Source organism: Stenella coeruleoalba (genome assembly GCF_951394435.1).
Source record: "Stenella coeruleoalba genome assembly, chromosome: 12".
In the NCBI taxonomy this organism is placed as follows: Eukaryota; Metazoa; Chordata; class Mammalia; order Artiodactyla; family Delphinidae; genus Stenella; species Stenella coeruleoalba.
The window spans coordinates 82,754,787-82,782,076 of NC_137158.1; the positions used below are offsets into that span (position 1 = coordinate 82,754,787).

Here is a 27,290-nt window from a genome sequence, read left to right on the forward strand (position 1 = left end):
TGCACACACACGCGCGCACACACGTGGGCACACACGCACGTGCATACACATGCGCGTGTGCACGCAAGCGGTGAGAGACCCAGTGTGAGGCTACGGGGCAGCAGCATCATGTCCTGTGGGTGCGCGTTTGGCCTTTTCTGCTGGATCTGCCCGGTCCTGTTGACTTGTGGTTCTTCAGTGGAGAAGAGACTAAGCACCTCCCTGAAAGCCGTGCTCCCCGTAACTCCCGTTTCTGGGGTGCTGGTCCCAAGCTTTAGGCTGGTGGAGCTGGAGTCAGTCTTCCGTTCCTTTCAGAGTTGACGTGGGGCAACGAGGAAACCACAGGATCTCAGCTCTGGGGCCCGGAAAGGTTTGGGGCTGGGTCACTGGCAGCGGGAGGGATGCTGACGGGCCCTCCCAACCCCACTGGAATCGCCGTGGCCCAGGCGCAGGAGGACGCCCTGAGCTGCTGTCTCCTGGGTACTTTCTAGCTGTCAGGAAGGTTTTGGGGGCCGCGTCAGTGAAGGGGGGCAGTGACACGTGACAAGGAATCAGGAGGCCCGATGGCCGGCGGGATCTGTGTGTGAGCGCCGGTGATGGGTCACGGTGTCCCCATCCTTTCCCCCGAGCAGGACACCTGTTTGACCTGAGCTCTCTAAGCGGCAGGGCCGGGTACACTGCCGCCTACAGTGAGAAGGGGCTGGTCTACCTCAGCGTGTGCGGGGACAACGAGAACTGCGCCCCTGGTGTAGGTGAGTGTGTGTGGCCCGCCCTCCCGGCCCCGAGGTCGGCCTCGGCCTCCGCGTCCCTCCGGCGAAGAGGTCAGATGCCTTCCTTCATCGGCAGCAGTGGGCTGGTAGGGGTGTGGGGGCTTCGTGGCCACGTGACGGAATACTAGATGTGTAACGTTTGCTAAAACCACACGGGACCCTCCGGAGTGTTGGCTGTGAATTTCAAAGTCTGGTCCTGCAGAAAGTTCTCATGGGAAAGCGAGTGGTTTGAATCCGTCATTGCGTGTTTTCCGCTCTCCCTTCTGTGTCTGGGACAGGGGCCTGCTTCGGACAGACCAGGATCAGCGTGGGCAGGGCGAGCAAGAGGCTGAAGTACGTGGACCAGGTCTTACAGCTGGTGTACGAGGACGGTTCCCCCTGTCCCTCCAAGGCCGGCCTGAGCTACAAGAGCGTGCTCAGCTTCGTGTGCAGGCCCGAGGCGGGGCCCGCGGACAGGCCGGTGCTCATCTCCCTGGACAAGCGGACGTGCACGCTCTTCTTCTACTGGCACACGCCCCTGGCCTGCGAGCAGGTGGTGAGTCGGGCTGGGCACGTGCGGCACGGCCCCCCGGGCCTGCTCCACCTCTCCTGCGGCTCCCTCGGGCCCCCAGCCTGTCTCCCCCACTCCTGGGCCCCCAGTCGTATGTGGTTCCAAGTGCCCGACGTTAGGTAGCCAAGCGTTTGGGGCACTCTTCCACCCCTCGTGCTTTTTCGGTTCAGCTTCTATTGTCGTGGGTGCCTTGGTCAGGAACACGCACTGCACACACCAACGAGGCGTGTTTCCTGCTTGACAGACGGAATGTTCTGTGAGGAACGGCAGCTCCATCATCGACTTGTCCCCCCTCATCCACCGCACCGGGGGGTACGAAGCGTACGATGAGAGCGAGGACGACGCCTCTGACACCAGCCCTGACTTCTACATCAACATCTGCCAGCCGCTGAACCCCATGCACGGGGTGCCTTGTCCCGCCGGCACCGCTGTGTGCAAGGTTCCCATCGACGGCGCCCCCGTGGTGAGTAGGGAACCAAGGGCGGAGACCATCCTGCAAGATTTTTAACAACCTCCTTCATGCCGTGTTTTTGGCTTTCACTGGAGAGTTTTTAGGCAGAAAGAACGGGGAAATGAGCCAGGACCACGTGAGTCTGAGTCCACTAGGGGAGGCGGGCTGTAGGGAATTGTGCGTTGAGCTGTCGGCGGAGGAGGGTAGTCAGCAGTTACGGGAGACAACGTGGACGCACACGTGTAGACACACCATTTTGTATCAGGTCAGGAGGCTCAAGGGTGTCGATGGAACTTGCTTTCTTGGCTTACACGCGGGTCTTGTGTCATTGAAACGCTTGTGAAGTGCAGGCAGGTTCTTTGGTAAATGAGTTGTAGTTAAGGGTATAAGCTGCTTTGCTAATAGCCAGGTATTCTGCCTTCCGTTATAGATTTGGAACTCTAAACCTTGTCTCCATGAGTTGTATTCACGGTTTGTCAGATTCTTGGTATGTTTTATTTGAAATGCATCTCAAAAGTGGTGTGTTTCTCTGCATTCTTTAAACAGTGAGTCCTGTCATAAGGTATCTAGATGTTCTTTTAAAAAATGGATGTTGGCTGTGGTGTTGGTGGGGAGAGATGTTGGGAGGGGTGGGGAAGTTGGCCGTGTTACGAACTTGACAGAGGCGTAGCTACGTGACAAGTGCAGGGCCTGGAGCAACCAGATGTTGGCAGGAAGTGCTGTGGTGTCAGCCTTTCTAGTGGTGCAGGGGGAAGCCTTGGTGTGAACCACTTGCTTACAGATCCAGTCTGCTTTTCCCATCTGGCTACCTTTTCTCAGATTTAAAAAAACGCAGGAAGTTCTCTAATTAGAGAACTAATTAGAGTGTTGTGTCATTGTGGACCTAACATGCCCCACAGTGGTGAACAAAGCACGTTGTGGCTTCATTCACACACACACACTCATCTCACACACACACACTCATCACATGCACTCGTCACACACTCGTCACCCACACACTCACACGATCATCACATGCACACACACTCATCACACACACTCATCACACTCATCACACATGCATCTCACACCACGCACTCATCACACGCACACTCATCACACACAGTCGCCACACTCATCTCAGTCATCTCACACACGCACACATCACGCACACATCACACACATTTCGTCACACGCAGTCATCACACAGTCATCACACAGTCATCACACACACTCATCTCACACAATCACACTCATCACGCGCTTATCACACGCACACATCACACACACTCATCACACCTCACACTGTCACATGCATTCATCACACCTCATCTCACAGTCATCTCACACACATCACACTCATCGCAAACTCATCACACTCATCACATGCACATTCATCACATGCACACTCATCACATGCACTCATCACACACTCGTCACTCACACGATCATCACATGCACACACACTCATCACACACACTCATCACACACTCATCACATGCATCCCACACCACGCACACATCACACGCACACTCATCACACACAGTCACCACACTCATCTCAGTCATCTCACACACTCACACATCGCGCACACATTGCGCACACATCACACATCTCGTCACACGCATTCATCACACAGTCATCACACACTGTCATCACACTCATCACACACATCTCACACAATCACACTCATCACACGCTTATCACACGCACACATCACGCACACTTATCACACACCTCCCACTTTGTCACACGCATTCATCACACACCCTCATCTCACCCTCATCTCACACACACCACACTCATCGCAAACTCATCACACGCACACTCATCACATGCACTCATCACACACTCACACACGCACAGTCATCACACACACGTACATACACACTGTTCCTGGCCGGGCACTTCCCTTTCACTTGCGTGTTCATTTGCTCGAAAACACTTGCTGAGCAGCCAGTGTGTGCCAGGGGCTGTGCGAAGCCGCAGAAGACGGCGGGGGGGTGAGTAAGCTTGTGCTCAGTGCCCCCTGAGGCCACACCGTGGGCACCACCGAGGAAGCAGCTGTCCCGGCGCAGTGCTGGGCAGGAGGAGACGGGCATCGTTCGGGCAGCCACGTGGGCTCCTGCTTCCCACCAGCCGGAGCCAGAGACTGTGCAGCCGCCCCGGCGTAACTGGGGAGAGAAATTCCTGTTGCCTGGAATCGTCAAAAATTGACCCTGAGTAGAAGTAGAACCATTGTTATTAATGTAGGACCGAAACAGATAACCACTCTGGCAAACTGAGGTTTCTTTGTGGTGCCTTCCTGTCAGGACGTTTCAAGTGAGCTGCTGTTGACCCAGTGTCTTTAGGTGCTACTCATCTTTGAAACAGATGGCATGTAATTTTTGCAATTCTCTGCTAGCCGTTTCTCCACTAACTTGGGGAAAAATTACTTTTCTGAAACATTGCTTTTTTCTTTGTTTAGGATATTGGTCGAGTCACAGGACCTCCAATACTCAATCCCATAGCTAACGAAGTTTACTTGAACTTTGAAAGTACTACTCCTTGTCTGGTGAACAAGCGTTTCAACTACACCTCGCTGATCGCCTTTCATTGTAAGAGGGGTGTGAGCATGGTAAGTGAGCGCCTGTCTACAAGGTAGGAGCCAAAGTGTGGGTCGATGAACCAGAGCTGGAAACCCGTAAAATCTGTTTCGGACCAAGAATGCCTGTATTCGCAGCGCCTGTCTCGCACCATGTGGCATGCCAGTGGCGCATGGAGTAACGTAAAGCCGTTAGCTTAACAATAAGTCAGCCCACCCTGAGTTACCAGGGCAGATTTTGCTCACAGAGGCCTGTTGTAATTTAAAAATGTGAAACACTTGAGCATAGAAGCGGCCTTCACCTTTGCCTACCAATATACAAAAGTGTCAACTTTAGTTTTTTTTTAAAAAATTATAACATTACTGATCTTATTCGGAAGTCAGATGTTTTGGCAGCTGTAGTCACTCAGGACATAATCCAAATTTTGGAAGTTAGCAAACGAAAGAAGACCTCTGGAATCAAGATAGCTACAACAAATTCGTACAATCTACTTTCAAGGAGGCCACTGATTTTTGTTTTACATGCATTTAAAAAACAACTGGTTTCCATTAAAAAAAAGTGCTATTTTATAAAGAGTTTTGCATTCGTTTTCTCTCAACCTCGCTCTGAGAATGGGAGATAAATTGGTAGATTGTGGCCCCTGTTTTGCACTGACTCAGAAGGGCCGCCTGATGTCACATGGCTCTGCAGGGGCAGCTGGGCGCCCACCCACTGCTCCAGTGGAGAACTCTTTGCTCCAGGCAGCCTAGCTTTCGGCCCCTTACCTGTGCTTCTGAAATCTCTAAAACTCCAAAAACTTACAATCCTTTGATGTGAGTGGACTGGGGCTACTTATGGTCTGTATTTGTCTCAGCTAACGTGAATATGTGGAAGTGTTAATGTACTTGATTACAGGAGTGTGTGTGTGTGTGTGTGTGTGTGTGTGTGTGTGAAACGCATATCCTGAACTGCCTGGTGATGAATTCTAAGGCTCTTGTGGCTGAAGGAGTGCGAGTAAAGATCGTGGTTCTGTAACACAGAATCTCAGTAAGATGACATTCTGATTCCCCGGCCTGTAGCAGGTTTGGGGGGGAGGGGGGCTGTGGCTGCCACAGATGGGTGACTGGACAGTGGCAGGAAGTAGCCCGGCAGCAGCCTGCTGAGGAGGGACAGACAGTACCGCCATTGAGAGAAGGGGGAGAAACAAACCATTGCTTTCTGGGGCCTCTGCATATAGAGCCCCACAGCTCCCAGACAGACCTTTCCCTGTTCAGAGACTGTTGGGTGTGAGGATAATCCTGAGTGATCAAGGCGAGGGAAGCCGTGACCGTCGGCTCCCTTGTCTCTGCAAGTGGGGGCGTCTGGACACACGTCCGCAGGTAACCCTGGACTTGCGCTGGTCTCGGAGCAGCGGTGCGCTAAGAGCGATCAGTAATTTGGGGTTTTAGAAACGGTATCTCACGCTGCATGTGCAGTCAAGTTTGGAAAGACTTTCAAGGAGATTTTATTTCCTTGTCTCTTATCTTTAGTGGAGGTATTTTATTCACTTACATTTATAGAAAAACAGATTTTCAGCTACAGCTAAAAATGAAATTCCTCGTCTGTTTTTGTGGCTGTTGCTGAATGAGGGAGGGAGAAAGCACCTTGATTTATATTTATTTATGATACTTGGCCTGTGGAATGTCTTGCTAGGTCACTTCTCTACCTTACTGTAAACACCCTCAGCTTCCAGAGACGGTGGAGCAGAGATGCATACAGAATCGCCTGCCTCCGTCCTTTGCAGCGGGAGGGTCTTGGTTTCACACACTTCTCTGTCACGACGTTTAAAGATCCCTCCCTTTCTGCCTTTGAGCTGGCAGCGTGGAGCATTGAGACGCTGTCCCTCTCTAGGTGCAGGGCCACAGCCTAGGGGCAGCGAGGAGCTGGGGCGTGGGCAGGGCTGCCTCGCAGTGCTGGAGGGCAGTGCTGCTTCCTTGCCGCTGGCAAGGGCGATGGCTCCCTCCTCTTGGAGAGAGGCCACCGTGGGTCACCCCGAGCCCCTGGCGGTCTGGAGGCAGCGCAGGAGCCCGCAGCCCCCGGGCAGGTGTCTCTGGCACTTGGCGGGGGAACAGGGAGGACGCTGTGCTTATTAACCCGCGTGGGTTCAAGCCCGAGCCCTTCCTTAAAACAGGGGACTCCGAAGCTGCTGAGGACCAGCGATTGCGACTTCGTGTTCGAGTGGGAGACCCCGCTGGTGTGTCCTGACGAGGTGAAGGCAGAGGGCTGCTCCCTGACGGACGAGCAGCTGCACTACAGCTTCAACCTGTCCACCCTCTCCAAGAGCACCTTCAAGGTAGCGCTGCTCCCCCGGCGCCGCTATCTCGGGGCCGCCGCCTGGGTTCTGACGCTCGCTTGCATTTCGCAGCGTGGCACGTGTGATCATCGGAGGACATGTGGCCACGAGGCAGTGCGTGGCCGGGGGTGGCCTTACTCTGTCCCGGGTGGGGCTCGGACGGTGTGCAAACCAGTCGCGGCTCACACCTGAGACGAGCGTCGCGGTCAGAGCGATTCTTTGTTTTGGAGGGTTCCGCGGCCTGGTGAGGGGGCAGGGGGTCTCTTCATGTCACAGATGGAGAGCAGGTGGCCGCTTGTGTGTGACCGCGTGTGGACACGTGTGTGACCATGTGCCTGTAAGGGGCGAGGCCGGCAGAGGCCACGTGGACCCCCTCTGTCTCCAGCGTGACCACAGAGGTGCCGGGGGGAGGGAGCCGTGGGCCCCCCGACTCGAACGCGTTTGGGTGTGTAGGGGGCTGGTCCGGTCCCGGCCTGAGTGCTGTGGACTGTTCGTTCCGTGTCTGGGGCCGTGGCCTACGTCCCTGTGATGTAGGCATTGCTAAGTCATATGGCCGTGGACCGAGCCCGCGAGATCCCCTGCCTCCCAGGGGACGGCAGCTGGTGAGCGGTGAGCTCCGAGTTGCGTGCCTACGTGCCAGCGGCCTGGCTGCTGTAACAGAGACCGTGCCTGGGTGCAGGCCCTCCTGACAGGTGCGCAGCAGGTGCAGCCTGCAGAGGCTGGGCGGCAAGGGAGGCACCTTCGGTCAGGCTGCGGCCACTCTGCGCTCAGCTCTGAGTCCTCGGCGCTCCCAGGTTACAGGCGGGACACGCGGGCTTCGGGAAGGGGGGGCGAACTGGCTGGGGTCTCGCAGCTGCCGCCCCCCACGGTCCCGCGGGAGCACGGCCAGCAGGGCTGCCACCGGAGGGCAGGGCCTCGGTGTGGAAGGCGCCCAGAGAGTGGACAGGGCGTCGCCCTCTGGAGGGGGTCAGGGCCCCAGAGGAAGAGGTGAGCGCCAAGGCGCCCGGGCACAGCCTGCGGACCCAGCCGCCACTTGCCGGCACACACCCGCCTCCCGCAGCGCTGGCCCCCTGCACCTGGAGACCCCTCACAGCCACGGGGTGATATCTCTCCAGGTGACCCGAGACTCGCGCACCTACAGCGTCGGGGTGTGCACCGCGGCTGCGGGCCTGGACCAAGGAGGCTGCAAGGACGGAAGCGTCTGTCTGCTCTCCGGGAGCAAGGGGGTGTCTTTCGGGAGGCTGGCGTCGATGAGACTGGATTACAGGCACCAGGACGAAGCCGTCATTTTAAGTTACGCCAACGGAGATAATTGTCCTCCAGGTAAATCTTTGCAGGGGGGTGCATTTTACGTTCCCAGGAAACATGAAAGTAGACCTGGCAGGAGGAGAGAACTGAGGAATGATGCTGTAGGTGCTGCGAGCACTGGGACCTTGGCTCAGACCATGGGACGACCCATCCTAACAGCCCTAGGTGTGAGCTCTCAGGCCCTCGAACTGCTTGTCATGTTGTGGCCGGGAGGCCTGGCGTCCCCACGTTGGCTGAGGGTGACCGTTTCTACGGGGAATCCTTGTTTGAGGTGACGGCGCCTGGTAAGGCACAGCCAACGTGGTGCTGATAATCAGGGTTACGCAGGCTTCTTCTCTTTCCAGAAACTGAAGAAGGCGACCCGTGTGTGTTCCCCTTCGTGTTCAATGGGAAGAGCTACGAGGAGTGTGTTCTGGAGGGCAGGGCCAGGCTCTGGTGTGCGACCACCGCAAACTACGACAGAGACCACGAGTGGGGCTTCTGCAGACACTGTAAGTGGGAGAGCGCCGGGTCCCAGCCAGGCCAGTGAGGTAGCCTTGTACCCGTTGGAGGCCTGCTTTGTGCTCAGATCCTTCTGGACGTCCAAGTAAACGGCAGTGATTCTGTTGCATATAATCTTCTAGCCAGGGCTCTTTTCCATAAAGAAAAGTCGTCTTTAATTGTTCCGTGGGGCGTATTGCATAACCGTGAACGTGCACCGCGGCGGGGCCAGGTGAGGGGCAGGTTCGAGGTGGTCAGCTTGCCCACTCCCCGGCTCGAGGGACTTGTGTCCACACACCAGTTTTCAGCACCAGTGATTCATGTTCACTCTCAGCAGAATTGCTACTGTCCCGGGTCTGCAGGGTGGCGGTGGGGTGATCAGGCCTGCAGGGGCTCGTAGGTTGACCGTCTGCTCTGTGGGGGGCTGGGCTGGGCTGGGCTGGGGCGGGGGTCACGGCCAGCCAGGTCCAGCAAACTTGCTGCTGCCGGGTGGAGAACCGGCACACGAGGGAGTCCTAGTAACACGCGTGGCGCAGACTGATGCGAGTTCCCAAGGATGGCGATGGGATAAATGCACGAGAAGTTGTTTAGTGTTTGTAAGTCATCAGGGAGCAAAATGATACAAATTAAGGAGTCAGGAACGGTAAGTTTACAAGGGACAACTGTAGCTCTCTGTGGAGGCTTATTAGGTCAGGACCTTTCTCCTGGTCTGTCGGATGACGCGTTTTTAGGTAATGAATTACAGGTACCTCATTGTTACTGTTTCCTTTTTTTTTTTTTTTTTTTTTTTGCGGTACGCGGGCCTCTCACTGTTGTGGCCTCTCCCGTTGCGGAGCACAGGCTCCGGACGCGCAGGCTCAGCGGCCATGGCTCACGGGCCCAGCCGCTCCGTGGCATGTGGGATCTTCCCGGACTGGGGCACGAACCCGTGTCCCCTGCATTGGCAGGTGGACTCCCAACCGCTGCGCCACCAGGGAAGCCCCTGTTTTCATTTTTTATTGTCATTCATACATTAATCGAACACTGAATACCTGTCTGCAAGGCACCGCGCTATCGCTGTGAGCTTGATGAGTGCAAAAGGAGATACTGTGCCCCGAGGGAACTTAGTCTATCTAGGGTTGAGATACATGAATGGAACACAACGAGACCTGGCCGGGGCTGCGTGGGGAGCGGCCAGGGATGCACAGGGTTCCTAAGGGCCAGCGCAGCGGAGGCGGGGAGGAGCCTAAGGACGAGCAAGGGACAGGCCGGGTCTGACTGGTCCCCGTGTGCTGCCCCAGCCAACAGCCACCGGACGTCCGCGATTATCTTCAAGTGCGACGAGGATGCCGATGTGGGACGGCCACAGGTCTTCAGTGAAATCCGTGGGTGCGAGGTGACGTTTGAGTGGAAAACCAAAGTCATCTGCCCCCCGAAGAAGATGGAGTGCAAGTTCATCCAGAAACACAGGACCTACGACCTGCGGCTGCTGTCCTCCCTCACCGGCTCCTGGTTCTTCGTCCATGACGGGACCTCGTGAGTGCCCCCCCCCCCCCCCCACCTTGGCCGCGTGCCGACGGGCTGGGTGCTTGGTGCTTGAGCGCAGACTCTGAAGGCGGGATGGCCTCGTTCCTCTGACGCTCAGGGCGGCCTGGTGCGCGGCGGGTGGTTTGGAAGCAGAGGCGACAGAAACCTTCAGAACCCAGAGAAGCTGCTGGTCAGCTGTGGGCCTGGTGGAATTAGTCTCGGTTTGGTTCATGTTTGTGAGGGGCAGCCGTCCGTGGCTGTGTGTGTCGGGGCGCGTGAACCGTCCCAGCTCTGATACCCCAAGTCCCTAGGCCATGCTGGCCCGCGGTGGGTTAGCTGCACTGACTGCTCCCTGCATAGAGCCTTCCCGCAGGCGCTCCGGGATCCTTCCGTCCACACGGCAGGGGGGAGCGTGGAACTGGAGGGCCTAAGCCGTAAGCGAGGGCACGACTTGCCGGGGTTTGAGCCGCTGCCTGTCCTGACTCTAAACCACCCGGGTCTCGGGTCACCCCGCGTGCCTGGTTGGCACACTCGCTTCTTTAGCATGCAGCCGCTCTTTGGCCTTTCTTTACCCAGAGACTTGTTTCAGTGCTGCGTCCAGAGGTGCTGTGAAGTCCTTGGCTATCAGAGCGATTACCTTTTCTGAAAGGAATGGAAGGAGCTGCCCCTGAGTGCGCAGGACAGACACTGACCTTGCCTCTCTCTGTGTCATTTTACAGGTACTACATCAACTTGTGTCAGAAAATATACAAAGGGCCCCTGGACTGCTCTGAAAGAGCCAGCGTTTGCAGAAAGAGCTCCTCTGGCGACGTCCAGGTCTTGGGGCTCGTTCACACGCAGAAGCTGGACGTCATAGGTAAGGCCTGGACCCTTGTCGCATGGTCACAGGTGTTGTGTCAGATTCGGGAATGTGGAGGTGTCTTCCTGTGACCAGAGGGTCAGCACTGGCTTTGGTTGAAGCCTCCAGGTGTCATTTTCAGTAACTGTTTCTCAGGCACTTGGCACCTCCCGGAGCATCAGAATAGGTACTGCTCTGTATCCTCCGGGACGGCAGGTACCTAGTCTGTGTGTCTAGAGCGCTGGGCGATCTTGGGAAGGTATTTGTCCTCAGGAGGAGGGCAGAACGTTCAGGGTTCCTCTGAGTCCCTGCTCCAGCCTCCGTGTATATATGCAAGTGTTTGTCCGGGGAAGCCGAACGATGACGTGAGAGAAGCTGGTAAAGACGATTCAGGGTACATTTTCGTAATGTTGTAATTCGGAAACACAAAATGAAGCTTGTCTTAGTAGTTTTAATAGAAGGTTCCTCTTGCAGTCGGTTGTTGAAAGATTCTTTCATCGCGTAAAAGGAAAAGGCAGGGTTTTCTTAGTTTAGGAGCAGTCAGGTGCGTTGGGAGGACGAGGAGGAAACAACGCTCACTGTGCCTGTCTGGCTGGAGGGGGTCCCCGAGCTGTCCTGATTAGAACACGGGGAGCCTATGTCCACTCCAGCTGTTGACTCCAGCTAGAGAAAAGGAATTCTGGGGAACCACTGTCACCCTTGAGAAAAACCCCGACTCTGCAGGTTGGAAGTGGGGCGAGTCACCCCCCACCCCCCGGCAGGAGTGGCCAGACCTCCTGGCCCACGGCTCGCCCTCCGTTGGAGATCTTGGCCATAGCCGCCACGAAGGGCATGGGGCTGCAGGTGGGTCTGTCCCTGCTGTCTCGTCCTCACATGTAGATATTTGACCCATCTCTCCCTCGGTTTCCCACAGCCAGGTGAGAAAAACTAGAACGTTGAAGCCTCGGGAAAAGATGAGCTAGTAAGACCTGTTCCCTGACGCGCCAGGCGGCGTCTTACCCTTAGGCCCCAAGAGGACGACCATCTAAGGCCAGTCGCCGTGACCCCCATGAGCATTTGGGGGGTGTGACCTTGTGGGGCGAAGAGTTGGACTCTTGTCCCAGGAATTAACATTCCTGGCAACCAGGCTTTATACGTGTGTGTACGTGTGTGATTTACGCGTGTGTACACGTGTAGGCCTCAGTGGCCCGGGTAGGTGTTAGACTCCATTTCACAGGTTGGGTAACTGGATGTGTGGAAGGTTGAATATGTTGTTCATCTAGTATGGGGCTAGGGGTACTTCATCAAGACCTAAACCTGTTGGTTCCACGTTCCAGAAGTTTAAGAATTTCTCTTCAAAGCTGTGAAACCCTTTCTTAACAAAATTTTCACCAAAGCCCAATATTTAAAACAAACTCACCCAGAGCAGCCTTGAGCCTGGGTGGGTCCGGGAGCGTGGGCCTCACCTCCTGTCGAGGGGTCCCCGTGCCTTGGCCACGCCCCGGAGAACACCTGGGCAGCGGGTGCCGTCCCCTCCGCATCCCCTGCCTCAAAGGACATGGGTCAGGTGTGTGAGGGTCAGGCCGGAGGACTGCCCCGTGCTGGCCCCGAGAGCCACCATCTGTGCGCTGAGCTGGGCTGGCCTCGGGCACCCCCAGGACAGCTCTTGGCTGCTGGTCGGAGTCGCTGGCCCCCGTGAGACGTGCCCCTGGAAGCGCGGCCTTGCTTTTCGCGGCCCCTGCAGGCTGGGCTTCCCCTGCTGCTTTGACCACGTCATCTTCAGAAGCAGAAAGAGCTCCACGTGGAGCCAGGGGGCCTGAGGAAACCAGAGCTGTTGTGTGTGGAGTGTCACGCTGGAGGGTGGACGTCTGGTGCCTGCCCTGTCCTGCCCGGGAGGCTCGGGGTGGGGAAGCGCCTAAAACGGCACAGAAGTTGCGCACGGCAGGGGCCCCGCGTGCACGGTGCACCGGGCGCTCCCCGCTTGGCCCCGGACCGCACGCTGCGGGGGTCTCCCGGCCGCACAGGTGAGGAGACGGCGAGCGGGGGTCGGCTGGGGTCTGAGCCCCGGTCTCCTCTTGCTGTGCGGGCAGCGACGCGGGTCGGGCGTGGTCGCCAGGCCTGGCGGTGCTGATGACCCGTGTAATGAGTCTCCAGAGGCACTGATGTTTGTTCGTGGTACAGGACTCGCTTCTGACACTGGGGCTCCGGCGATGCCCTGGAAATAGCGTCAGTTCTGTCGTTTGTGTTTCAGATGACAGAGTCATCGTGACTTACTCAAAAGGCCATCAGTGTGGTGACAATAAGACGGCATCCGCCGTCATCGAGCTGACCTGTGCGAAGACAGTGGGCCGGCCTTCGTTCACAAGGTGAGGGGAGGGGGTCCCCCAGGGAAGCTGTGCGCAGGGTGTGCCGGGATCCCGTCGGAATTTCTCCCCGTGGTTTCCCCTTGGGGGCGGCGAGGGACACCGGCCGCTGAGACCCGCGGCCTGGTGGAGCCGGGGCTGCCCCGCACAGGGAGGGTTCCCTGGATGGGGGCTGCGACAGGCAAAGCAGGATTTCACCGGCTTCCGGCTTTGAATGTCACAGTGTAACCAAAAGGGCATTGATGGGTGCCACCCAAGGCCAGCTGTTCAAGCAGCCTGTATGGGACCCGCGGCCGGCACGGCGGCACCTGGGATGCTTGCTCTTGGACTATCCTGGAAATGTCTGGGCAGCTCCGTGTCTGGGGCTGGGGGCGGCACCGTTTGGCCAGCAGAGGGAGCGTGTGAGCTGCTGTGTTTGTGAACCGACCGATTCCTTCCAGAAACTGGGCTTGGGAAAGGGGAGACCCAGGCGTTGTCAAAGGATTCAATCAGTTGGAGAGCGTGAGGTGCTTGTAAAGCAAATATTCAAAAATCCAGGAGCAAATCTTCCCAGCTTTCAGACGTTGCACAGTTTCTAAATTTTAAGAATACACGTAAACGCTTGCCCGCTTTTCCACGTGGCAGGTACGCCGGGTGGGCATCTTCCTGATCGTGCGTCGCCCTCCTAGCTCGGCGGCGTCCTCTGGTTTGGGAGGGTGGCCGTGACCGTGGTCTGTGTGCCGCCTGCAGGTTCGACGTGGACAGCTGCGCCTACCACTTCAGCTGGGACTCGCGCGCAGCCTGCGCCGTGAAGCCGCAGGAGGTGCAGATGGTGAACGGGACCATCACCAACCCGGCCAACGGCAGGAGCTTCAGCCTCGGGGACATTTATTTCAAGTCAGTGGAGCACTTTCCTTCCGGGCGCTGCCATGTATTCAGATCTCTCCCCGGCCGAGGGCCGCGACATAAAGAGGCCCAAGTGTTTGTGTGTTTTAGTTACTGTTTCCAGGTAGTCGTCATATTTCGCTCAAGCAGAGGGCAAGCACTGCCCAGCTACTGAGTGTGACACCAAAGGTGCTGAGTTCTCTTGAGCGTAAAAATAAAGTCGCCCCTCCTCCCTCGCCCAGGGGTTGGAGCTGGAACCTTCTGAAACAATTTTTGATGAGGAACTTCTGGGCTTACTAGTTTGTGAATTAAAAAGTCAGTTGCTCAGCGGTGTCACTGGGTGGGTCTGGGGGTCCGGGGCTGTGCCTGGGCAGGGGGAAGCGGGCATGGTGCGGGGCACAGCACCTGAACAGCACAGTGAAGCTCAGAGCACGGAGGGGTGGGCAGTAGGACGGAGAGACGGCAGGTGCCCTCGGCAGTATCCTGCAGCCCTGCCCCGTACCTGGACTTTGGGTCCACGTGACAAAGGGCTCTCTTGAAGGACCGTTGGAGTCCCCTGACCTTTACTGTCTCTTTAGGCGATTCAGCGCCTCTGGGGACATGAGAACGAATGGGGACAAGTACCTGTACGAGATCCAGCTGTCCTCCATCACGAGCTCCACGAACCCCGCATGCTCCGGGGCCAACATCTGTCAGGTGAAGCCCAACGACCAGCACTTCAGTAGGAAAGTTGGGACTTCTGACAAAACCAAATACTACGTTCAAGGTAACTCTCCATCCATGTGCCACGTTTAACTTCCTTGGAGGATCTGTAACACATTTTCATGAACAAACGCCCTGCGGTTGAAACGTCAGATCAGTTTTAGCACAAAAGCCCCGGGTCCGATCCTGTGTCTTGACACGCGCTGTCATAGCGGACTGAGCAGCGTGTGTCAGACCCGAGCGGTTCACTGTAGGGAAGATTCACCTCCTAAGCAAACAAGCAAAACCTGGTCTAAAGCAGAGGTGGTGAGGTGGGCGTGCGTGGCCACGTCCGGAATTCCCTTTGGCTTAGTTTTTGTCACAATACATCTTTATTTTGAAACTTCAGATGTTACTGTAGAAGGGCGAGAGGTTTCGTGTTTGTCAGAAGGATGAGAAGAAAAGAGAGGCCTGACCCAGGTGTTTGGGTGGGTGTGGAGGGGAGGGCGCGCCGCTGCGCTGAGGGAGCTTCTCCTTCGTTCCTTTTGTTCCCTTCCAGCTTTGTTGAAATACAGTTGACATACAGCACTGTATAAGTTTAAGGGGCGCAGCATCATGATTTGACTTACATACATCATGAAATGATGACCGGAAGTTTAATGAACATCTGTCATCTCATGTGGACACAAAATTAAAGAGAAAAACAAATTTTTTTTTTCTTGTGATGAGAACTCTTAGGATTCACACCCCTAGTGACTTTCAAATATAACACACAGCAGGGCTAATTATGTTCAGCATGTAGCGTATGATATCCCTGTTACTAATTTATAATTAGAAGTTTGTACCTTTTGACCACCTTCATCCAGTTTCCTCTCCCCACAGCCTCTTCCCCCGGTAACCACAAATCTAATCTCTTTTTCTGTGAGTTTGTTTGTTTTTGAAGTACAGTTGACCTACAACGCTATTTCAAAATGGTCACCACGCTAAGTCTAGTTACCATGTGTCACCACACGAAGATATTACGTAATTATTGACCATATTCCCCACACTCTACACTTCATACCCATGATTCATTTATTTTGCGCCTGGAAGTTTGTACCTCTTAATTGCCCTCGCTTGCTTCTTTCCTAATTCCTTCTTGACCTTGAAAGAATATTTCCAGGAGGCAGCTCATGTGCTTTTGTTTTAAACAGCTAGTCTTTCACTATATACCATTTCATGATTTGGTTTTTTTTTTAATTAATTAATTAATTTATTTTTGGCTGTGTTGGGTCGTCGTTTCTGTGCGAGGGCTTTCTCTAGTTGTGGCGAACGGGGGCCACTCTTCATCGCGGTGTGCGGGCCTCTCACTATCGCAGCCTCTCTTGTTGCAGAGCACAGGCTCCAGATGCACAGGCTCAGTAGTTGTGGCTCACGGGCCCAGTTGCTCCGTGGCATGTGGGATCCTCCCAGACCAGGGCTCGAACCCATGTCCCTTGCATTGGCAGGCGGACTCTCAACCACTGCGCCACCAGGGAAGCCCCATGATGTGATTTTTGAACGAGGTGAATGAACTCGCTTTTTAAACAATTAAATGTGTTTACAAAACCAGCTGACTTCGACCTCAAAGGGCTGCTGAGAGAGAGATTCCCGGCGAGGAGGGGGGAGCAGCTGCTCCCTGAGTAGGTGTAGCCTAGAAGAGGGAGTTTCCGTGCTCAGGTACCGAGCTGGTCGCTGCACTTGACAGCGCCCACCAGGGGCCGGGCAGAGACCTGCCAGGTCAGTCTGGCTCGCTTCCGTGATTCCCTGTCATAGGGTCAGCCCGCTGGTCCCCTGTTCTCTTCCGGTGATTCTGGGTCAGATGCTGGAGTCGTGCAGTGGCGTTGGGCCCTCTCTTGAGGTGCTGTCCTCAGGGCCTGGCCCTGTAGTAAGTGCTTGGTAAATGTTTGTTGACTGACTGAAGGGCTGCTTTAAACGCCTCCAAGGCCACTGCTCTGCAGAGAAGGAAAGTCCAAGCTGTTTTGAACACAGCCTGGAAGATTTTGACAGACTCCCGTTTTCTTAGCAGCTGGTCCTGCAAATGCACCCAGACCCAGCCATCAGGTTACTCACGAGCCCCTGCAGGTCCCACGCTGCCACTGCACGGGCCTTCCCGCTGGACTGCCTCCGCCTGCCCTATCCTTCTCCTGCTGCCTGTCCCAGCGACGTGCTCCCTTCTCACACCCAGGGGCGCAGCTGCGGGTGTGCCTGCAGCAGTGGTCAGGCTCCACGCCACAGCCCAGGTCAGGGGCCCAGCCACTAGAGTGAGAACCTTCGCGTCCGTAAGGCCTGCGTCTAGTTGGCCTCCTGCGGCCCCCCAGCTTCAGGGTGCGCGTGCGTCTGTATGTACACACACACTTGTGTGCGCACGTTTATTTATTCTTGGTTAACGAAATCATTTCCGACGTTTTCACTGCCTTCATTCCCCAGCGCTAGGAAGTAGGTTTAGTTTTAAGCCTTCGTCCACATTTCAGGAAGAATGCAGTTTAACGCCCTTCACGAGTCTGCATGCATCCGAGTGGGCAAGAGTGGGAAGCCGCAAAGCCCGTCTCTGGCTGAGATTCAGAGCTGCCACCTCGGCCCCTCACTGGCTCACCAGTTTGTGCCCTCGTTCCAGCCTGGGGGACAGCCCACTCGGGTCATGGCTCAGACAGTTATGCGTAAGGACACGCGGGGCGTTCCCGAGCCCAGCCCGCGGGGCCGGGTCTCGGCCGCCCTCCGAGCGTGGTGCTGCACACGCTGCACTCCCTGGTGCCCCAGTGGTGGCCGGTCGTGAGGATTTTGAGTCTCCAACCACAAAGCTGTCCACACAAGGCAGAGTCCACACAAGCTCCTCTCACTTCTGACGCCAGCTGCAAGTTCAGGGGGCTCCATCCCCGCCTCAGATTGGATAATTCACTAGACGGATGCTCAGAACCAAGAGCTGTTTTAGTCGTGCGTACAGTTTATTACAATGAAAGGACGTAGAGTCAAGTCAGCCAGTGGGAGGAGTATGTAGGGTGCGGTCTGGGAGGGAGCCAGAGGCTTCTGGTGTCTTCTCCCTGTGGAATCAGGACGTGTTATGTTCTCAGCATAAACGTGGCAACGCACACACAAGAGCTCAGGAGCTGACCAGGGAAGCCCACCCATCCCTCAGTGTCCAGAGGTTTTATTGGGGCTTCATTACGTAGGCTTGACTGATTGATCACTCGGTTGGTAGGTTGGATGGCTGGTTGGTTGGTTGGTTGACTGGCTGGTTGGTTGGCTGGTTAACTGATTTGTTGGTTGACTGGTGGGTTGGTTGGCTGACTGGCTGGCTGGTTGGTTGGTTGGTTGGTTGGTCAACCTCGGTCTCCAGGTGCACTGATACCGTGTAGGCAGCCCCCCCTCCAGGTCATATTGTTAGTGGAGGACAAAGGCCAGACCTCTTTTTGGGCAAGGTTCAAGTCTTTCCCACATTCTGACCTAGGGCAGGGGCCCCATAATGTGTGTTGAGCAGTCTGTGAGAGCTCATCTGGGACATTTGATGAAGGACCCTTACATTTGATTTTAAGTCTCTGCAAACTTTTTACAGGCTATGAAAAGGTAAACTTGGCCCACTACTGAGACACCAATGGTAACGGTGCTGTGCTTGTGTGTGCGCCTGCCTTGTTGACAGATGGCGATCTGGATGTGGTGTTTGCCTCTTCCTCCAAGTGTGGAAAAGACAAGACGAAATCTGTCTCCTCCACCATCTTCTTCCACTGTGACCCCTTGGTGAAGGACGGGATCCCCGAGTTCAGCCACGAGACCGCCGACTGCCAGTACCTCTTCTCCTGGTACACCTCTGCCGTGTGTCCTCTGGGGTAAGTGGGGTCCTGCCCCACGGTGTTCCCTTAACTCCAGGAGCATTGAGGCTGTGTCCCAAGGTGAGTTGTTGAGAGGGAGAAGCTATTACCTGGGCTGTGATCACTGTTTCCTCCCAGAGAAGAGAGCCGTGTTCCCGGGAGACGAGGGCGGCCAGCGTGTCCCTGAGTCTTTGCTCCAGAAGCGCCTCTGTGCTCTTGGGGCCTTGCAGAGGGATCAGAGAGGCTGTGGGGAGGCGTGTTGCCCAAGCTCGGCGTTTCTTGTTCCCTTAGTGACGAGGGTCGTGTGGCTGGGGGGTCGCCTTTCCTAGTCCTCTTGCCTTGGTCTCATCATCAGAGGGGTTTGTCCGCTGTTGACCTCCACCTCTGGCGGATCCCGTCTCACTGTGCGGGGCTGCAAAGGCAGGGCCTCCGCCTGAGCTGGGCCTCGCTAGGCACTGGCGGTGGCGGTGGCTGAGTGTTGTGGCCTCCCCGCAGGGTGGACTTCGACAGTGAGAGGGCCGGGGACGACGCGCAGGAGCGCAAGGGGCTCTCGGAGCGGAGCCAGGCCGTCGGGGCCGTCCTCAGCCTGCTGCTGGTGGCGCTCACTGGCTGCCTGCTCGCCCTGCTGCTCCATAAGAAGGAGCGACGGTAAGGAGAGGGGAGTGGGCCGGGGGACGGGCCAGTGGTTCAGAGTCGATACCTGGGCTCCTTTTTTTGAGCCCGTCAGCAGCCAGTGTGGAAGCGGTCCCCAAAGCTGTGTTTTGTAAACGTCTGCATCCTTGTGACGATGTGTCCTGTCTGACCAGGGCTGTGGATCCTGTCAGGTCACGTGGCAGATGCTCTGCGGGCCTTGGCCTGGCCCACCTGTTCCCAGGATGTGGCTCTCTGCACGTGTCCACAGATGGACAGAGTTAAACACCTGTCACGAGCTGACTTCCTTCTGATCAGCTGGCTTGTCTGCCCTTTAAAAGGGGAGCATTTGTTAGGGACTGGCTGTGACACCTTCTCTATGGGCTCCTCTTTGCTTGTGAAAGGTCTTGTCACTCACAGGCAGCACGACCGTCCAGCAGATTTCATGTCACACACGAATGAGGCCCAGGGCTCTGTGTGTAGTCAGCCCTGTCCAGAGCGCAGGGATGGTCCAGCTCTGGGGCTCCCTGTTGCCTCTCTCACCTGCCCAAGGAGCCAGAGGCAAGCGAGAGAGGGTCGGGGAGTGCTGACCACAGCCATCCCGACCCTGAAAGGCTGTCAGCGGGACGCAGGATTGGGGCAGGAGGTCTGGGTGGGAGCCGGCCCTGCATTCATCCGTCGGCCCAGTAATCTCAGCGCAGCCCTGGGGTGGCGGGAAGGTGTGGGTCATCGTATTGACGTGAAAAAGCAGAAGGACAAATGCTGGCTCACTCACTCTGGCCCTTCTTACACCATGAAAACGGGGAGCAGGATTTGGACCCGCGTCCGTCTGATTGTAAAGCGTCCTTCTTGCTGAGCTAGTTTACAGCCCTGCTGTCGTGGGTTGAGGGATCGCGTGCTCTTGGGGGTGCAGCCTCCCGGTAGCAGGCACTCGGGAGCCGGAGGGGGGCGCGGCTCCAGCCTGGAGTAACTTGGGTCTCCTTTCAGGGAGACGGTGATGAGCAAGCTCACCAGCTGCTGTCGAAGAAGCGCAAACGTGTCCTACAAATACTCAAAGGTAGTTCCCTGCTGAGGTCTGGGTGACTCAGCATGCAGGCGCGCGCTCGAACCGTTGTCACGCTGTTGGTCAGTGACTACAAGGAAACTGACATCGCGGGAAGTTTGAAATGGACAGAGGGAAAATGTCCCTCTGCTCTTAACCAGAACACACTTTTTGTTCTTTTTCCTTCAAGTTTTTGTCGTGGTTGCAGCTAATTTCTTACAGTGTTCAGTATTAGCTTACTTCTACTTTTTTGGCTATTCTACAAAAAAAGATGGTAATGAAAATTCCTGTGCCTCTGGCATTTAGATGGCTTCCTTAGGATAAGTGTCTAGAAATTTAGGCCAGAGTGCCTGAATGCACTCACGGCTCTTGACTGGTACTGCCAACTGCTTTCTGAAAGGCTTCCCTCAACTACAGTCATCCACGTGTCCCGCGCGCGGCCCCTCTCCCTGCTGCCCGAGGGCACCTGGAGCAGAGGGGCTCCGTCCCCCAGCACTGCCGCCTTGTCGCTGGCCGCCTTCTTGCCTCCTGACACCATCTGCCTTGGTTGGGTCTCAGCAGGAGCTGGCAGTCGCCAGCCCTCCGCTTCTCCCTGAGGAGGAACATGGGACCGTGATGGCTGTGGTGGGCTGGGAAGAGGTCCCCGACTCCGGGTGGGTCATGGAGGGAGGGGGGCAGAGGAGGCTGACGAGGTCTCAGGCGGACCCACGGTCTCTGCTGTGTCCCGGCAGGTGAACAAGGAGGAAGAGGCGGACGAGAACGAAACTGAGTGGCTGATGGAAGAGATCCAGCTGCCGTCACCGAGGCCCGGGAAGGAGGGGCAGGAAAACGGTCACATCACTACCAAGTCCGTGAAAGCCGAAGCCCTCACCTCCCTGCACGGGGACGACCAAGACAGCGAGGATGAGGTGCTGACCATCCCGGAGGTGAAAGTGCACCTGGGCAGAGGGACCGGGGCGGAGGGCGTGCAGCCACTGAGGCCCCCGCCCAGGAAGGCACTTCGGGAGCGAGCAGACGACCGGGTGGGGCTGATGAGTGGGGAGCAGGCCAGGAGGGGGAGGCCCCGGGCCACGCAGAAGGCCGTGAGCTCTTTCCACGACGACAGCGACGAGGACCTCCTGCACATCTAGACTGCGGGGCGCGCTCGGCGCCTCCGCCGGCACCTCCAACCAAATGAGACTTTTGACTCCGTGATGCTTCTGTCATTTTTGCCTTTAACAAAAACTGTTTCAAAAGGGAAGAGTTTTGCTGATGGGGGAGAGGGTGAGGAGGTGGTCACCGGGATGGGGCATCGCTCCAGCTGCCAGAGGGCGGCGCCGGGGCCCGTGTTCAGTCCCAAGTCCTCGCATAGAACGTGGCCGCCGGGCGCTTCCTACTGCGCCCGGGCCAGACGCGTCTGGGAACAGAGGGCTGCGTTTGCGGAAAACCCGTGCTGCTTTAGGCCCTGTAGGGTATTTGATCATTATATTTTAGCATTTAATTCTCTCCTCCTATTTATTGACTTTGACAATTACTCAGGTTTGCGAAAAAGGAAAAACACAATAACAACAACAGTTTTTTCCTGCCGGCAGGGGGTAATCTATCTGTCTGTCCCTTAGCGGGGAGGCTGCTGGGGCGCTCGGGTGGTTTCATACGAGGTGTTGAACTGCTCCACGACACGTCCTCTAAGTTAGACTCCGCCGTTCTGTCTCTTTTCCCTTTTGCTTCTGTCTCGTAAGGGCGCGTGTGTGCGTGCGCGCACACACACACGTGTGGGTCCCTAGCGCCTGGGCTCTGGAGGGTCTGCCTGCTGTTTGCCTCTGGTCAGTAACGGCTGCAGCTTTTTGCATGACGTCTTCAATCCTAGGTGCACAGAGCACAGTTATCAGTATTTCTTTCGCCAGCTGGTGAAGTCAGACAACCCACCCAAAGATTGATTTGTGCGTGCGTGTGTGTGTGTGTGTGTATATGTGTGTGAGAGAGAGAGAATGGAGTTGAGATGTCAGACTTTTTTCCGGACTTGGGGGTGTAGGTCTCACCTCTTCAGGTTCACATGATACCACCTTTACTGTGCTTATTTTTTTTTTTTAAGAAGAAAGTGTTTATCAACCATTCGACCTATAAGAAGCCTTAATTTGCACAGTGTGTGACTCACGGAAATTGCATGAAAGCCAGTGGGCCAGATTCTCGCTCCTAGCGTTGCACCTGGATTCCTGCTCGGTGGGGGGTGGGGAGGGGGGCGGCCAAGGCCGGCCTCTCAGTCTGCAGGACGGGAGGGCGAGACCACTGTCCTTCCCGGCTGTCGGCTCCTTTCTTGAAGTGTTTAATGAATGACCTTTCTTGCATTATAGAACTGTATATAGACTCAGTGGTATTCATATCCTGGAAAGCAAACCAGCCTAAGGGCTCCTTGCTTTGTACTCCGTTTGGCTGATGGCTTATTTGATTTCAACATGAGTGTATTTTTAAAAGTTGATTTCTTTCCTCATTTTTTTTTCAATCAAATTTACTGTAATATGAAGTATTCAACAATTTGAATAAAAGATAAATTATTAACCGGGTGTTCCTGCTTTTTCCCCACGGGAGTGAAAAGCTGCCTGGTTAGTTGCCAAGCCCAGTGCCCTCTCTGTGCTTCCTGTTACACGTCCGGATGGCAGCCGACCCTTCACGTGCAGCACATGAGCTTTCTCTCTGGAGTCTCCCTGCGTGTAGGTGCTCACCCGAGGTCCCCAGGGCTTCTGTCAGCTTCATCCACGCCTGATTCTTCCTCCTTCCGAGAAAGGGTATTGTTACCAGAACAGCCACCGTGTGTGCAGATCCCATACTACCAGAGGCGTCCTGGTGCGCAGCCCGAGCCAACATGGCGGCAGGAGGGCTTCTCTCGCACAAATCGGGTTTCCATCTGAAATTACTGACTAGTGATGAGAGCTGCTTAGATATTAATGTGAAAGCAGACCCGACAGGGAGTTACTACAGTGTCAGACTAGACTTCTCCGCGTTAGCATCCTTCCCTCCTCATTTTCTGATTATTTCCAATTGGGGTGACTTTTTTTTTTTATGTTTAAGGATTTTACAATGTCACTCCTGAGACAGGCACTCTGGGGTCTTATCAAGGTTTACATTGTGACCCCAGAGTTGCTGGTCCTTGGACACTGCCCAGGGGGCTGTTCTCTAAGCCACTCGCCTCTCTTCCGGGGGCGGGGCACTTGCAGGTGCTCACTGGCCCTGTTGGTGAACTTGATGGTGGGGGAGTTCTCCGTCTGCACCTCGGGCCACCTGCCCTGGTGCCCAGCTTGTGCCGGCCGCAGAGGGATGGGGAAGTGGCCGTGTGCGTGAAGCTTTCGCTCAGGCTCTTTTCTTGAGCTCCTGCAAACAGACTAACAGCCCGTGCCAGCTGTGGTCACAGGTAGTTCAGGAAAACGCTCCCTGACAGCAAATAGGAATTAGAATCTTTAAGATCCCAGTTAGTTTCCTTTTAACCAAATTCTTTAAGCCCCGCTGCTTTTTTGAGACTGTCCATTGAATGGCGGAGGAATGGGATAAGTGGAGGGTCAGGACGGTGTAGGCAAACCCTGGGCCCAGGAAATCCACGGGAGAGTGGAAACGCGGCTCCCGCCAAGAACATTCTAAACGCAGCTGAGTCCATTTCTCCACCAACCTCTGACATAGGCTGATCGTCCGACGATTCCTTTAGGGGGGCTGACTGCCACCCGGGCATTCAGAAGGAATTCTTTGGTCCCTTTGTACCAGTTCAAGAAGTGGGCGTGGAGGTCTTAGCTCCCTTCCAGGGGGTCAGGTCACGAGGGGATGGTGTGCCTCGGGAGCGGAAGGTACTGGCCAGCTTAGATTGATAAAACCCCCCTCACCAGCTTTGGAGAATCCCCGCGACTCTGACGTCACGACACGACTTCTTATTTCCCCAAATGAACGTGGCTGATGTGGGGCCGGCGTCTCTCAAGGGAAGCTGAGCGTGCTGTGCCCCCTGGAAGGACGGGCACCCGGGGTGGCCTGCTGCACAAAGCCCGGGCGGGGTGGCCTGGCCGGGTGGTCCTGCAGCTCCTCTCTGGGCTGGGGTGGGCCCGGAGACAAGCAGCCGTGTGCTCGGGGACGGAGGGGCTGGAGGCGCTGCAAAGGTAAGGCTGGAACAGTCCTGGAACTTGGAGAGTCCCATGGAAGTCGCTGTCAGTACCACCCTGAGGGAAATGCAGTGTCTCCTCTAAAGGTAGAGGGAAAGGCCAAAGGTAGGCGGCGAATTATTAGCTACTCATGTTTCTTTCCCTCTTACTCTATTTTGTTTTTTGTTTTTTGTTTTTTTGTGGTACGCGGGCCTCTCACTGTTGTGGCCTCTCCCGTTGCGGAGCACAGGCTCCGGACGCGCAGGCTCAGCGGCCATGGCTCACGGGCCCAGCCACTCCGCAGCATGTGGGATCTTCCCGGACCGGGGCACGAACCCACGTCCCCTGCATCGGCAGGCGGACTCTCAACCACTGCGCCACCAGGGAAGCCCACCTCTTATTCTATTTTGGTTTTTTTTTGTTTGTTTTTTTTTTTGTTTGGTTGTTTGTTTTTTTTTGCAGTACATGGGCCTCTCACTGTTGTGGCCTCTCCCGTTGCGGAGCACAGGCTCTGGATGTGCAGGCTCAGCGGCCATGGCTCACGGGCCCAGCTGCTCTGCAGCATGTGGGATCTTGCCGGACCGGGGCACGAACCCGCGTCCCCTGCATTGGCAGGCGGACTCCCAGCCACTGCGCCACCAGGGAAGCCCTCCTCTTACTCTATTTTGTTTTGACCAGTTAGTGAATCAAATTCAGTGAAGTTCATACTGTTACTCTGATACTCGCGGAGTCAGAGGAGAGCACAGCTGAGTGGGGTCTTGTTGGCCGTCGCCCCTGGACAGGGTGACAGAGCAGGTCACTCGGCAGCCTGCTCTCAGCGCCGTCCTGGAGAAAGCGGCCCGGGGAGCAAGGCTCATTCCACCAGAGCAGGGAAGTGACGTGGGCGCTGGGTCCCGTGGGGTGCGTGCGTAGAGGGTCAGGTCCCAGGCAGACCCTGTGACCCTTGGCTTCAAATTTTAAAAAAGGTTGACAAAACACAGAATTTGAACATAAGGACAAAGAACTTTTTTCCCGCAACTGCGAGAGTGAGCTGCCCCTGGTGCCTTGTCATCCCAGGCCCCTCAGGATGTCACCCCCCATGAGCACAATGCACTCTCTGGACCCAGAACACCCACGTGGTCCTGCCAGTTGTCATGGCAACACCGTTTTCGCTAAGAGGACCCCGTTCAGAATCCTGTCCAATTCAGTTGCCCTGTCTCTCTTGAGTTTCCCTCAGTCTGGAAAGTTCCTCAGCCTTTGACTTTGGTGACCTTGACACGTGAGGTCACCCTCCTCATCCTGACGCGCTCTGACACGCCTGATGGTCACTCTCCCCTCAGGGACGCCCTCGCCTACCCTGCCGCTGGGACGAGGCCTGTCCTGCTCTGCCCACCTCACGGCTTTGGGACTCGTTCTAGAAGCACAGGGCAAGAGGCGAGGGGCTCAGGATGAATGAAACCACACCTGAACTAGAAGATCGCGTTGGCATGCAGACGGATTGTCGTGTAGTGGCATTTCCCGAAGTGCGCCCCACGGAACACTTGTTTTGTGTGATTGTGACAGATGTTCTGCAAAAATTGGAAACGACTTCTGCGCAAGGAAGTTTGGAAAATGCTGAATGCAAGGTAAATGCCTGTTCTTGCTATGAGGCTTCCCAGAGAGTCTAGAAGGAGACACTGCTGGGCGAAATTACAGTAGGAAACGTGGCCGATGAGTCTCCGAGCAGGGGAGCGGCACGCGGCAGTCCCTGGATGCTGGCCCGTGTCCCCTTGGGGGACCTGGTGGGGCGTGGACAGCCCACTGACGGTGCTGTCACCATGGGCATGGCTTTGTCGTTCTCTGGACAGTCCCAAGGAGCAGGGTCGTGGGTTGTCTGTTCGAGAACACACCGCTGCTGATTAACGACCACAAGGCCAAGTGGGCACCCACTACCTCAGACCTGCCCTCCCCAGAGGAAGCCTCTGCTGCCTCCCCCACCCTTGCCCCCGCCATTTGTGTCCCCCCAGTACTTCTCTCTCCTTGGGGTCAAGTTCCCCAAGAAGTTGACCCTGAGCCCTGATCTTGAAGTACAGTTGACCCTTGAGCAACACGGGTTTGAACTGCACGGGTCCACTTAGACGCGGGCTTTTTTCAGTAGCTACCACAGTACCACACGCTCTGTGGTTGGCCAAATCCGTGGGTGCGGAGCTGTGAGTGTGGAGGAGGGTGACTCTGGGCTTGAGCACCCCCGGATTTCAGGACACGTGGGGGTCCCTGGCACCAGCCTCCTGTGGATACCAATGGACCACTGTACTGGAACCACTGAAATGGTGCTCTGACCCCATCCTTCATCTATTTCCCCTCATTTGAATACTGGGGTATAGACGTTGTTACGGGTTGAATCTCGTCTCCCCAAAACCCACATGTTGAAGTACTAACCCCAGTACCTCTGAATGTGACATGGAGACAGGGTCTTTACTGGGGTGATCAAGTGAGGTCAGTGGGGTCAGTCCTAACCCACTAGGGCTGTGTTCTTATAAAAAGGAGAAATTTGGACACAGGGACAGACGGCACCGGGGGAAGAGGTGTGAGGAGATAGGGAGGAGCCCGCCAGCCACGGGGCAAGGACGGAGGCCTGGGACAGCCTTCGCTCGGCCCTCAGTAGCAGCCAACCCTGCTGACACCTGAATTCTGGACTTCTGGCACCCAGATCTGTGAGGCCATGTATTTCCGTTGCTTAAGCCACCCAGCCCATGGTGCTTTGCTACAGGAACTAATCCAGAGATCAGAGGCCCAGCCTCTGGCCTCCAGGAGCTCACAGCCTCCCAGAGCGGCTGGGCAGTGATGAGACTCGTGGAGGGCGACCCCATGGCTGTGCCGGGCACTGGCCCCTAGGCCAGGCTGCCCTACGTGACCTTTCCCTACTTTTCATGCCCATCATGGCCCACGCCAGTTGCCTTTCCTGGAATTTCCTGAAAACACTATGCAGAAGATCCATGCAGACAGTCCTGAAAGTCTTTCAGGCCAGGTACCATGAGAGATGCTAGCACACCTCCTGAGTCACGATGCAGGTTACAGTCGTGCCCACAGGTGCAGGA

General features: G+C 56.0%; 1 protein-coding gene across 1 annotated transcript in view; it reads left to right on the forward strand.

Annotated features, from left to right (window-relative positions):
- IGF2R (insulin like growth factor 2 receptor) overlaps window positions 1-22,707 on the forward strand; it is a 110,776-nt gene extending 88,069 nt beyond the window's left edge. Inside the window, exons 33-48 of the mRNA XM_079938634.1 lie at window positions 612-731; window positions 1,028-1,284; window positions 1,544-1,762; window positions 4,197-4,346; window positions 6,464-6,625; window positions 7,741-7,948; window positions 8,278-8,424; window positions 9,694-9,928; window positions 10,639-10,775; window positions 12,988-13,102; window positions 13,829-13,975; window positions 14,542-14,729; window positions 18,300-18,486; window positions 18,964-19,116; window positions 20,086-20,155; window positions 20,872-22,707. Coding sequence (XP_079794760.1) covers window positions 612-731; window positions 1,028-1,284; window positions 1,544-1,762; window positions 4,197-4,346; window positions 6,464-6,625; window positions 7,741-7,948; window positions 8,278-8,424; window positions 9,694-9,928; window positions 10,639-10,775; window positions 12,988-13,102; window positions 13,829-13,975; window positions 14,542-14,729; window positions 18,300-18,486; window positions 18,964-19,116; window positions 20,086-20,155; window positions 20,872-21,270 — 2,894 coding nt within the window. The 3' untranslated portion in view covers window positions 21,271-22,707. The remainder of the gene's footprint in view (window positions 1-611; window positions 732-1,027; window positions 1,285-1,543; window positions 1,763-4,196; window positions 4,347-6,463; window positions 6,626-7,740; window positions 7,949-8,277; window positions 8,425-9,693; window positions 9,929-10,638; window positions 10,776-12,987; window positions 13,103-13,828; window positions 13,976-14,541; window positions 14,730-18,299; window positions 18,487-18,963; window positions 19,117-20,085; window positions 20,156-20,871) is intronic.
- The last annotated feature ends 4,583 nt before the right edge of the window (window positions 22,708-27,290 follow it).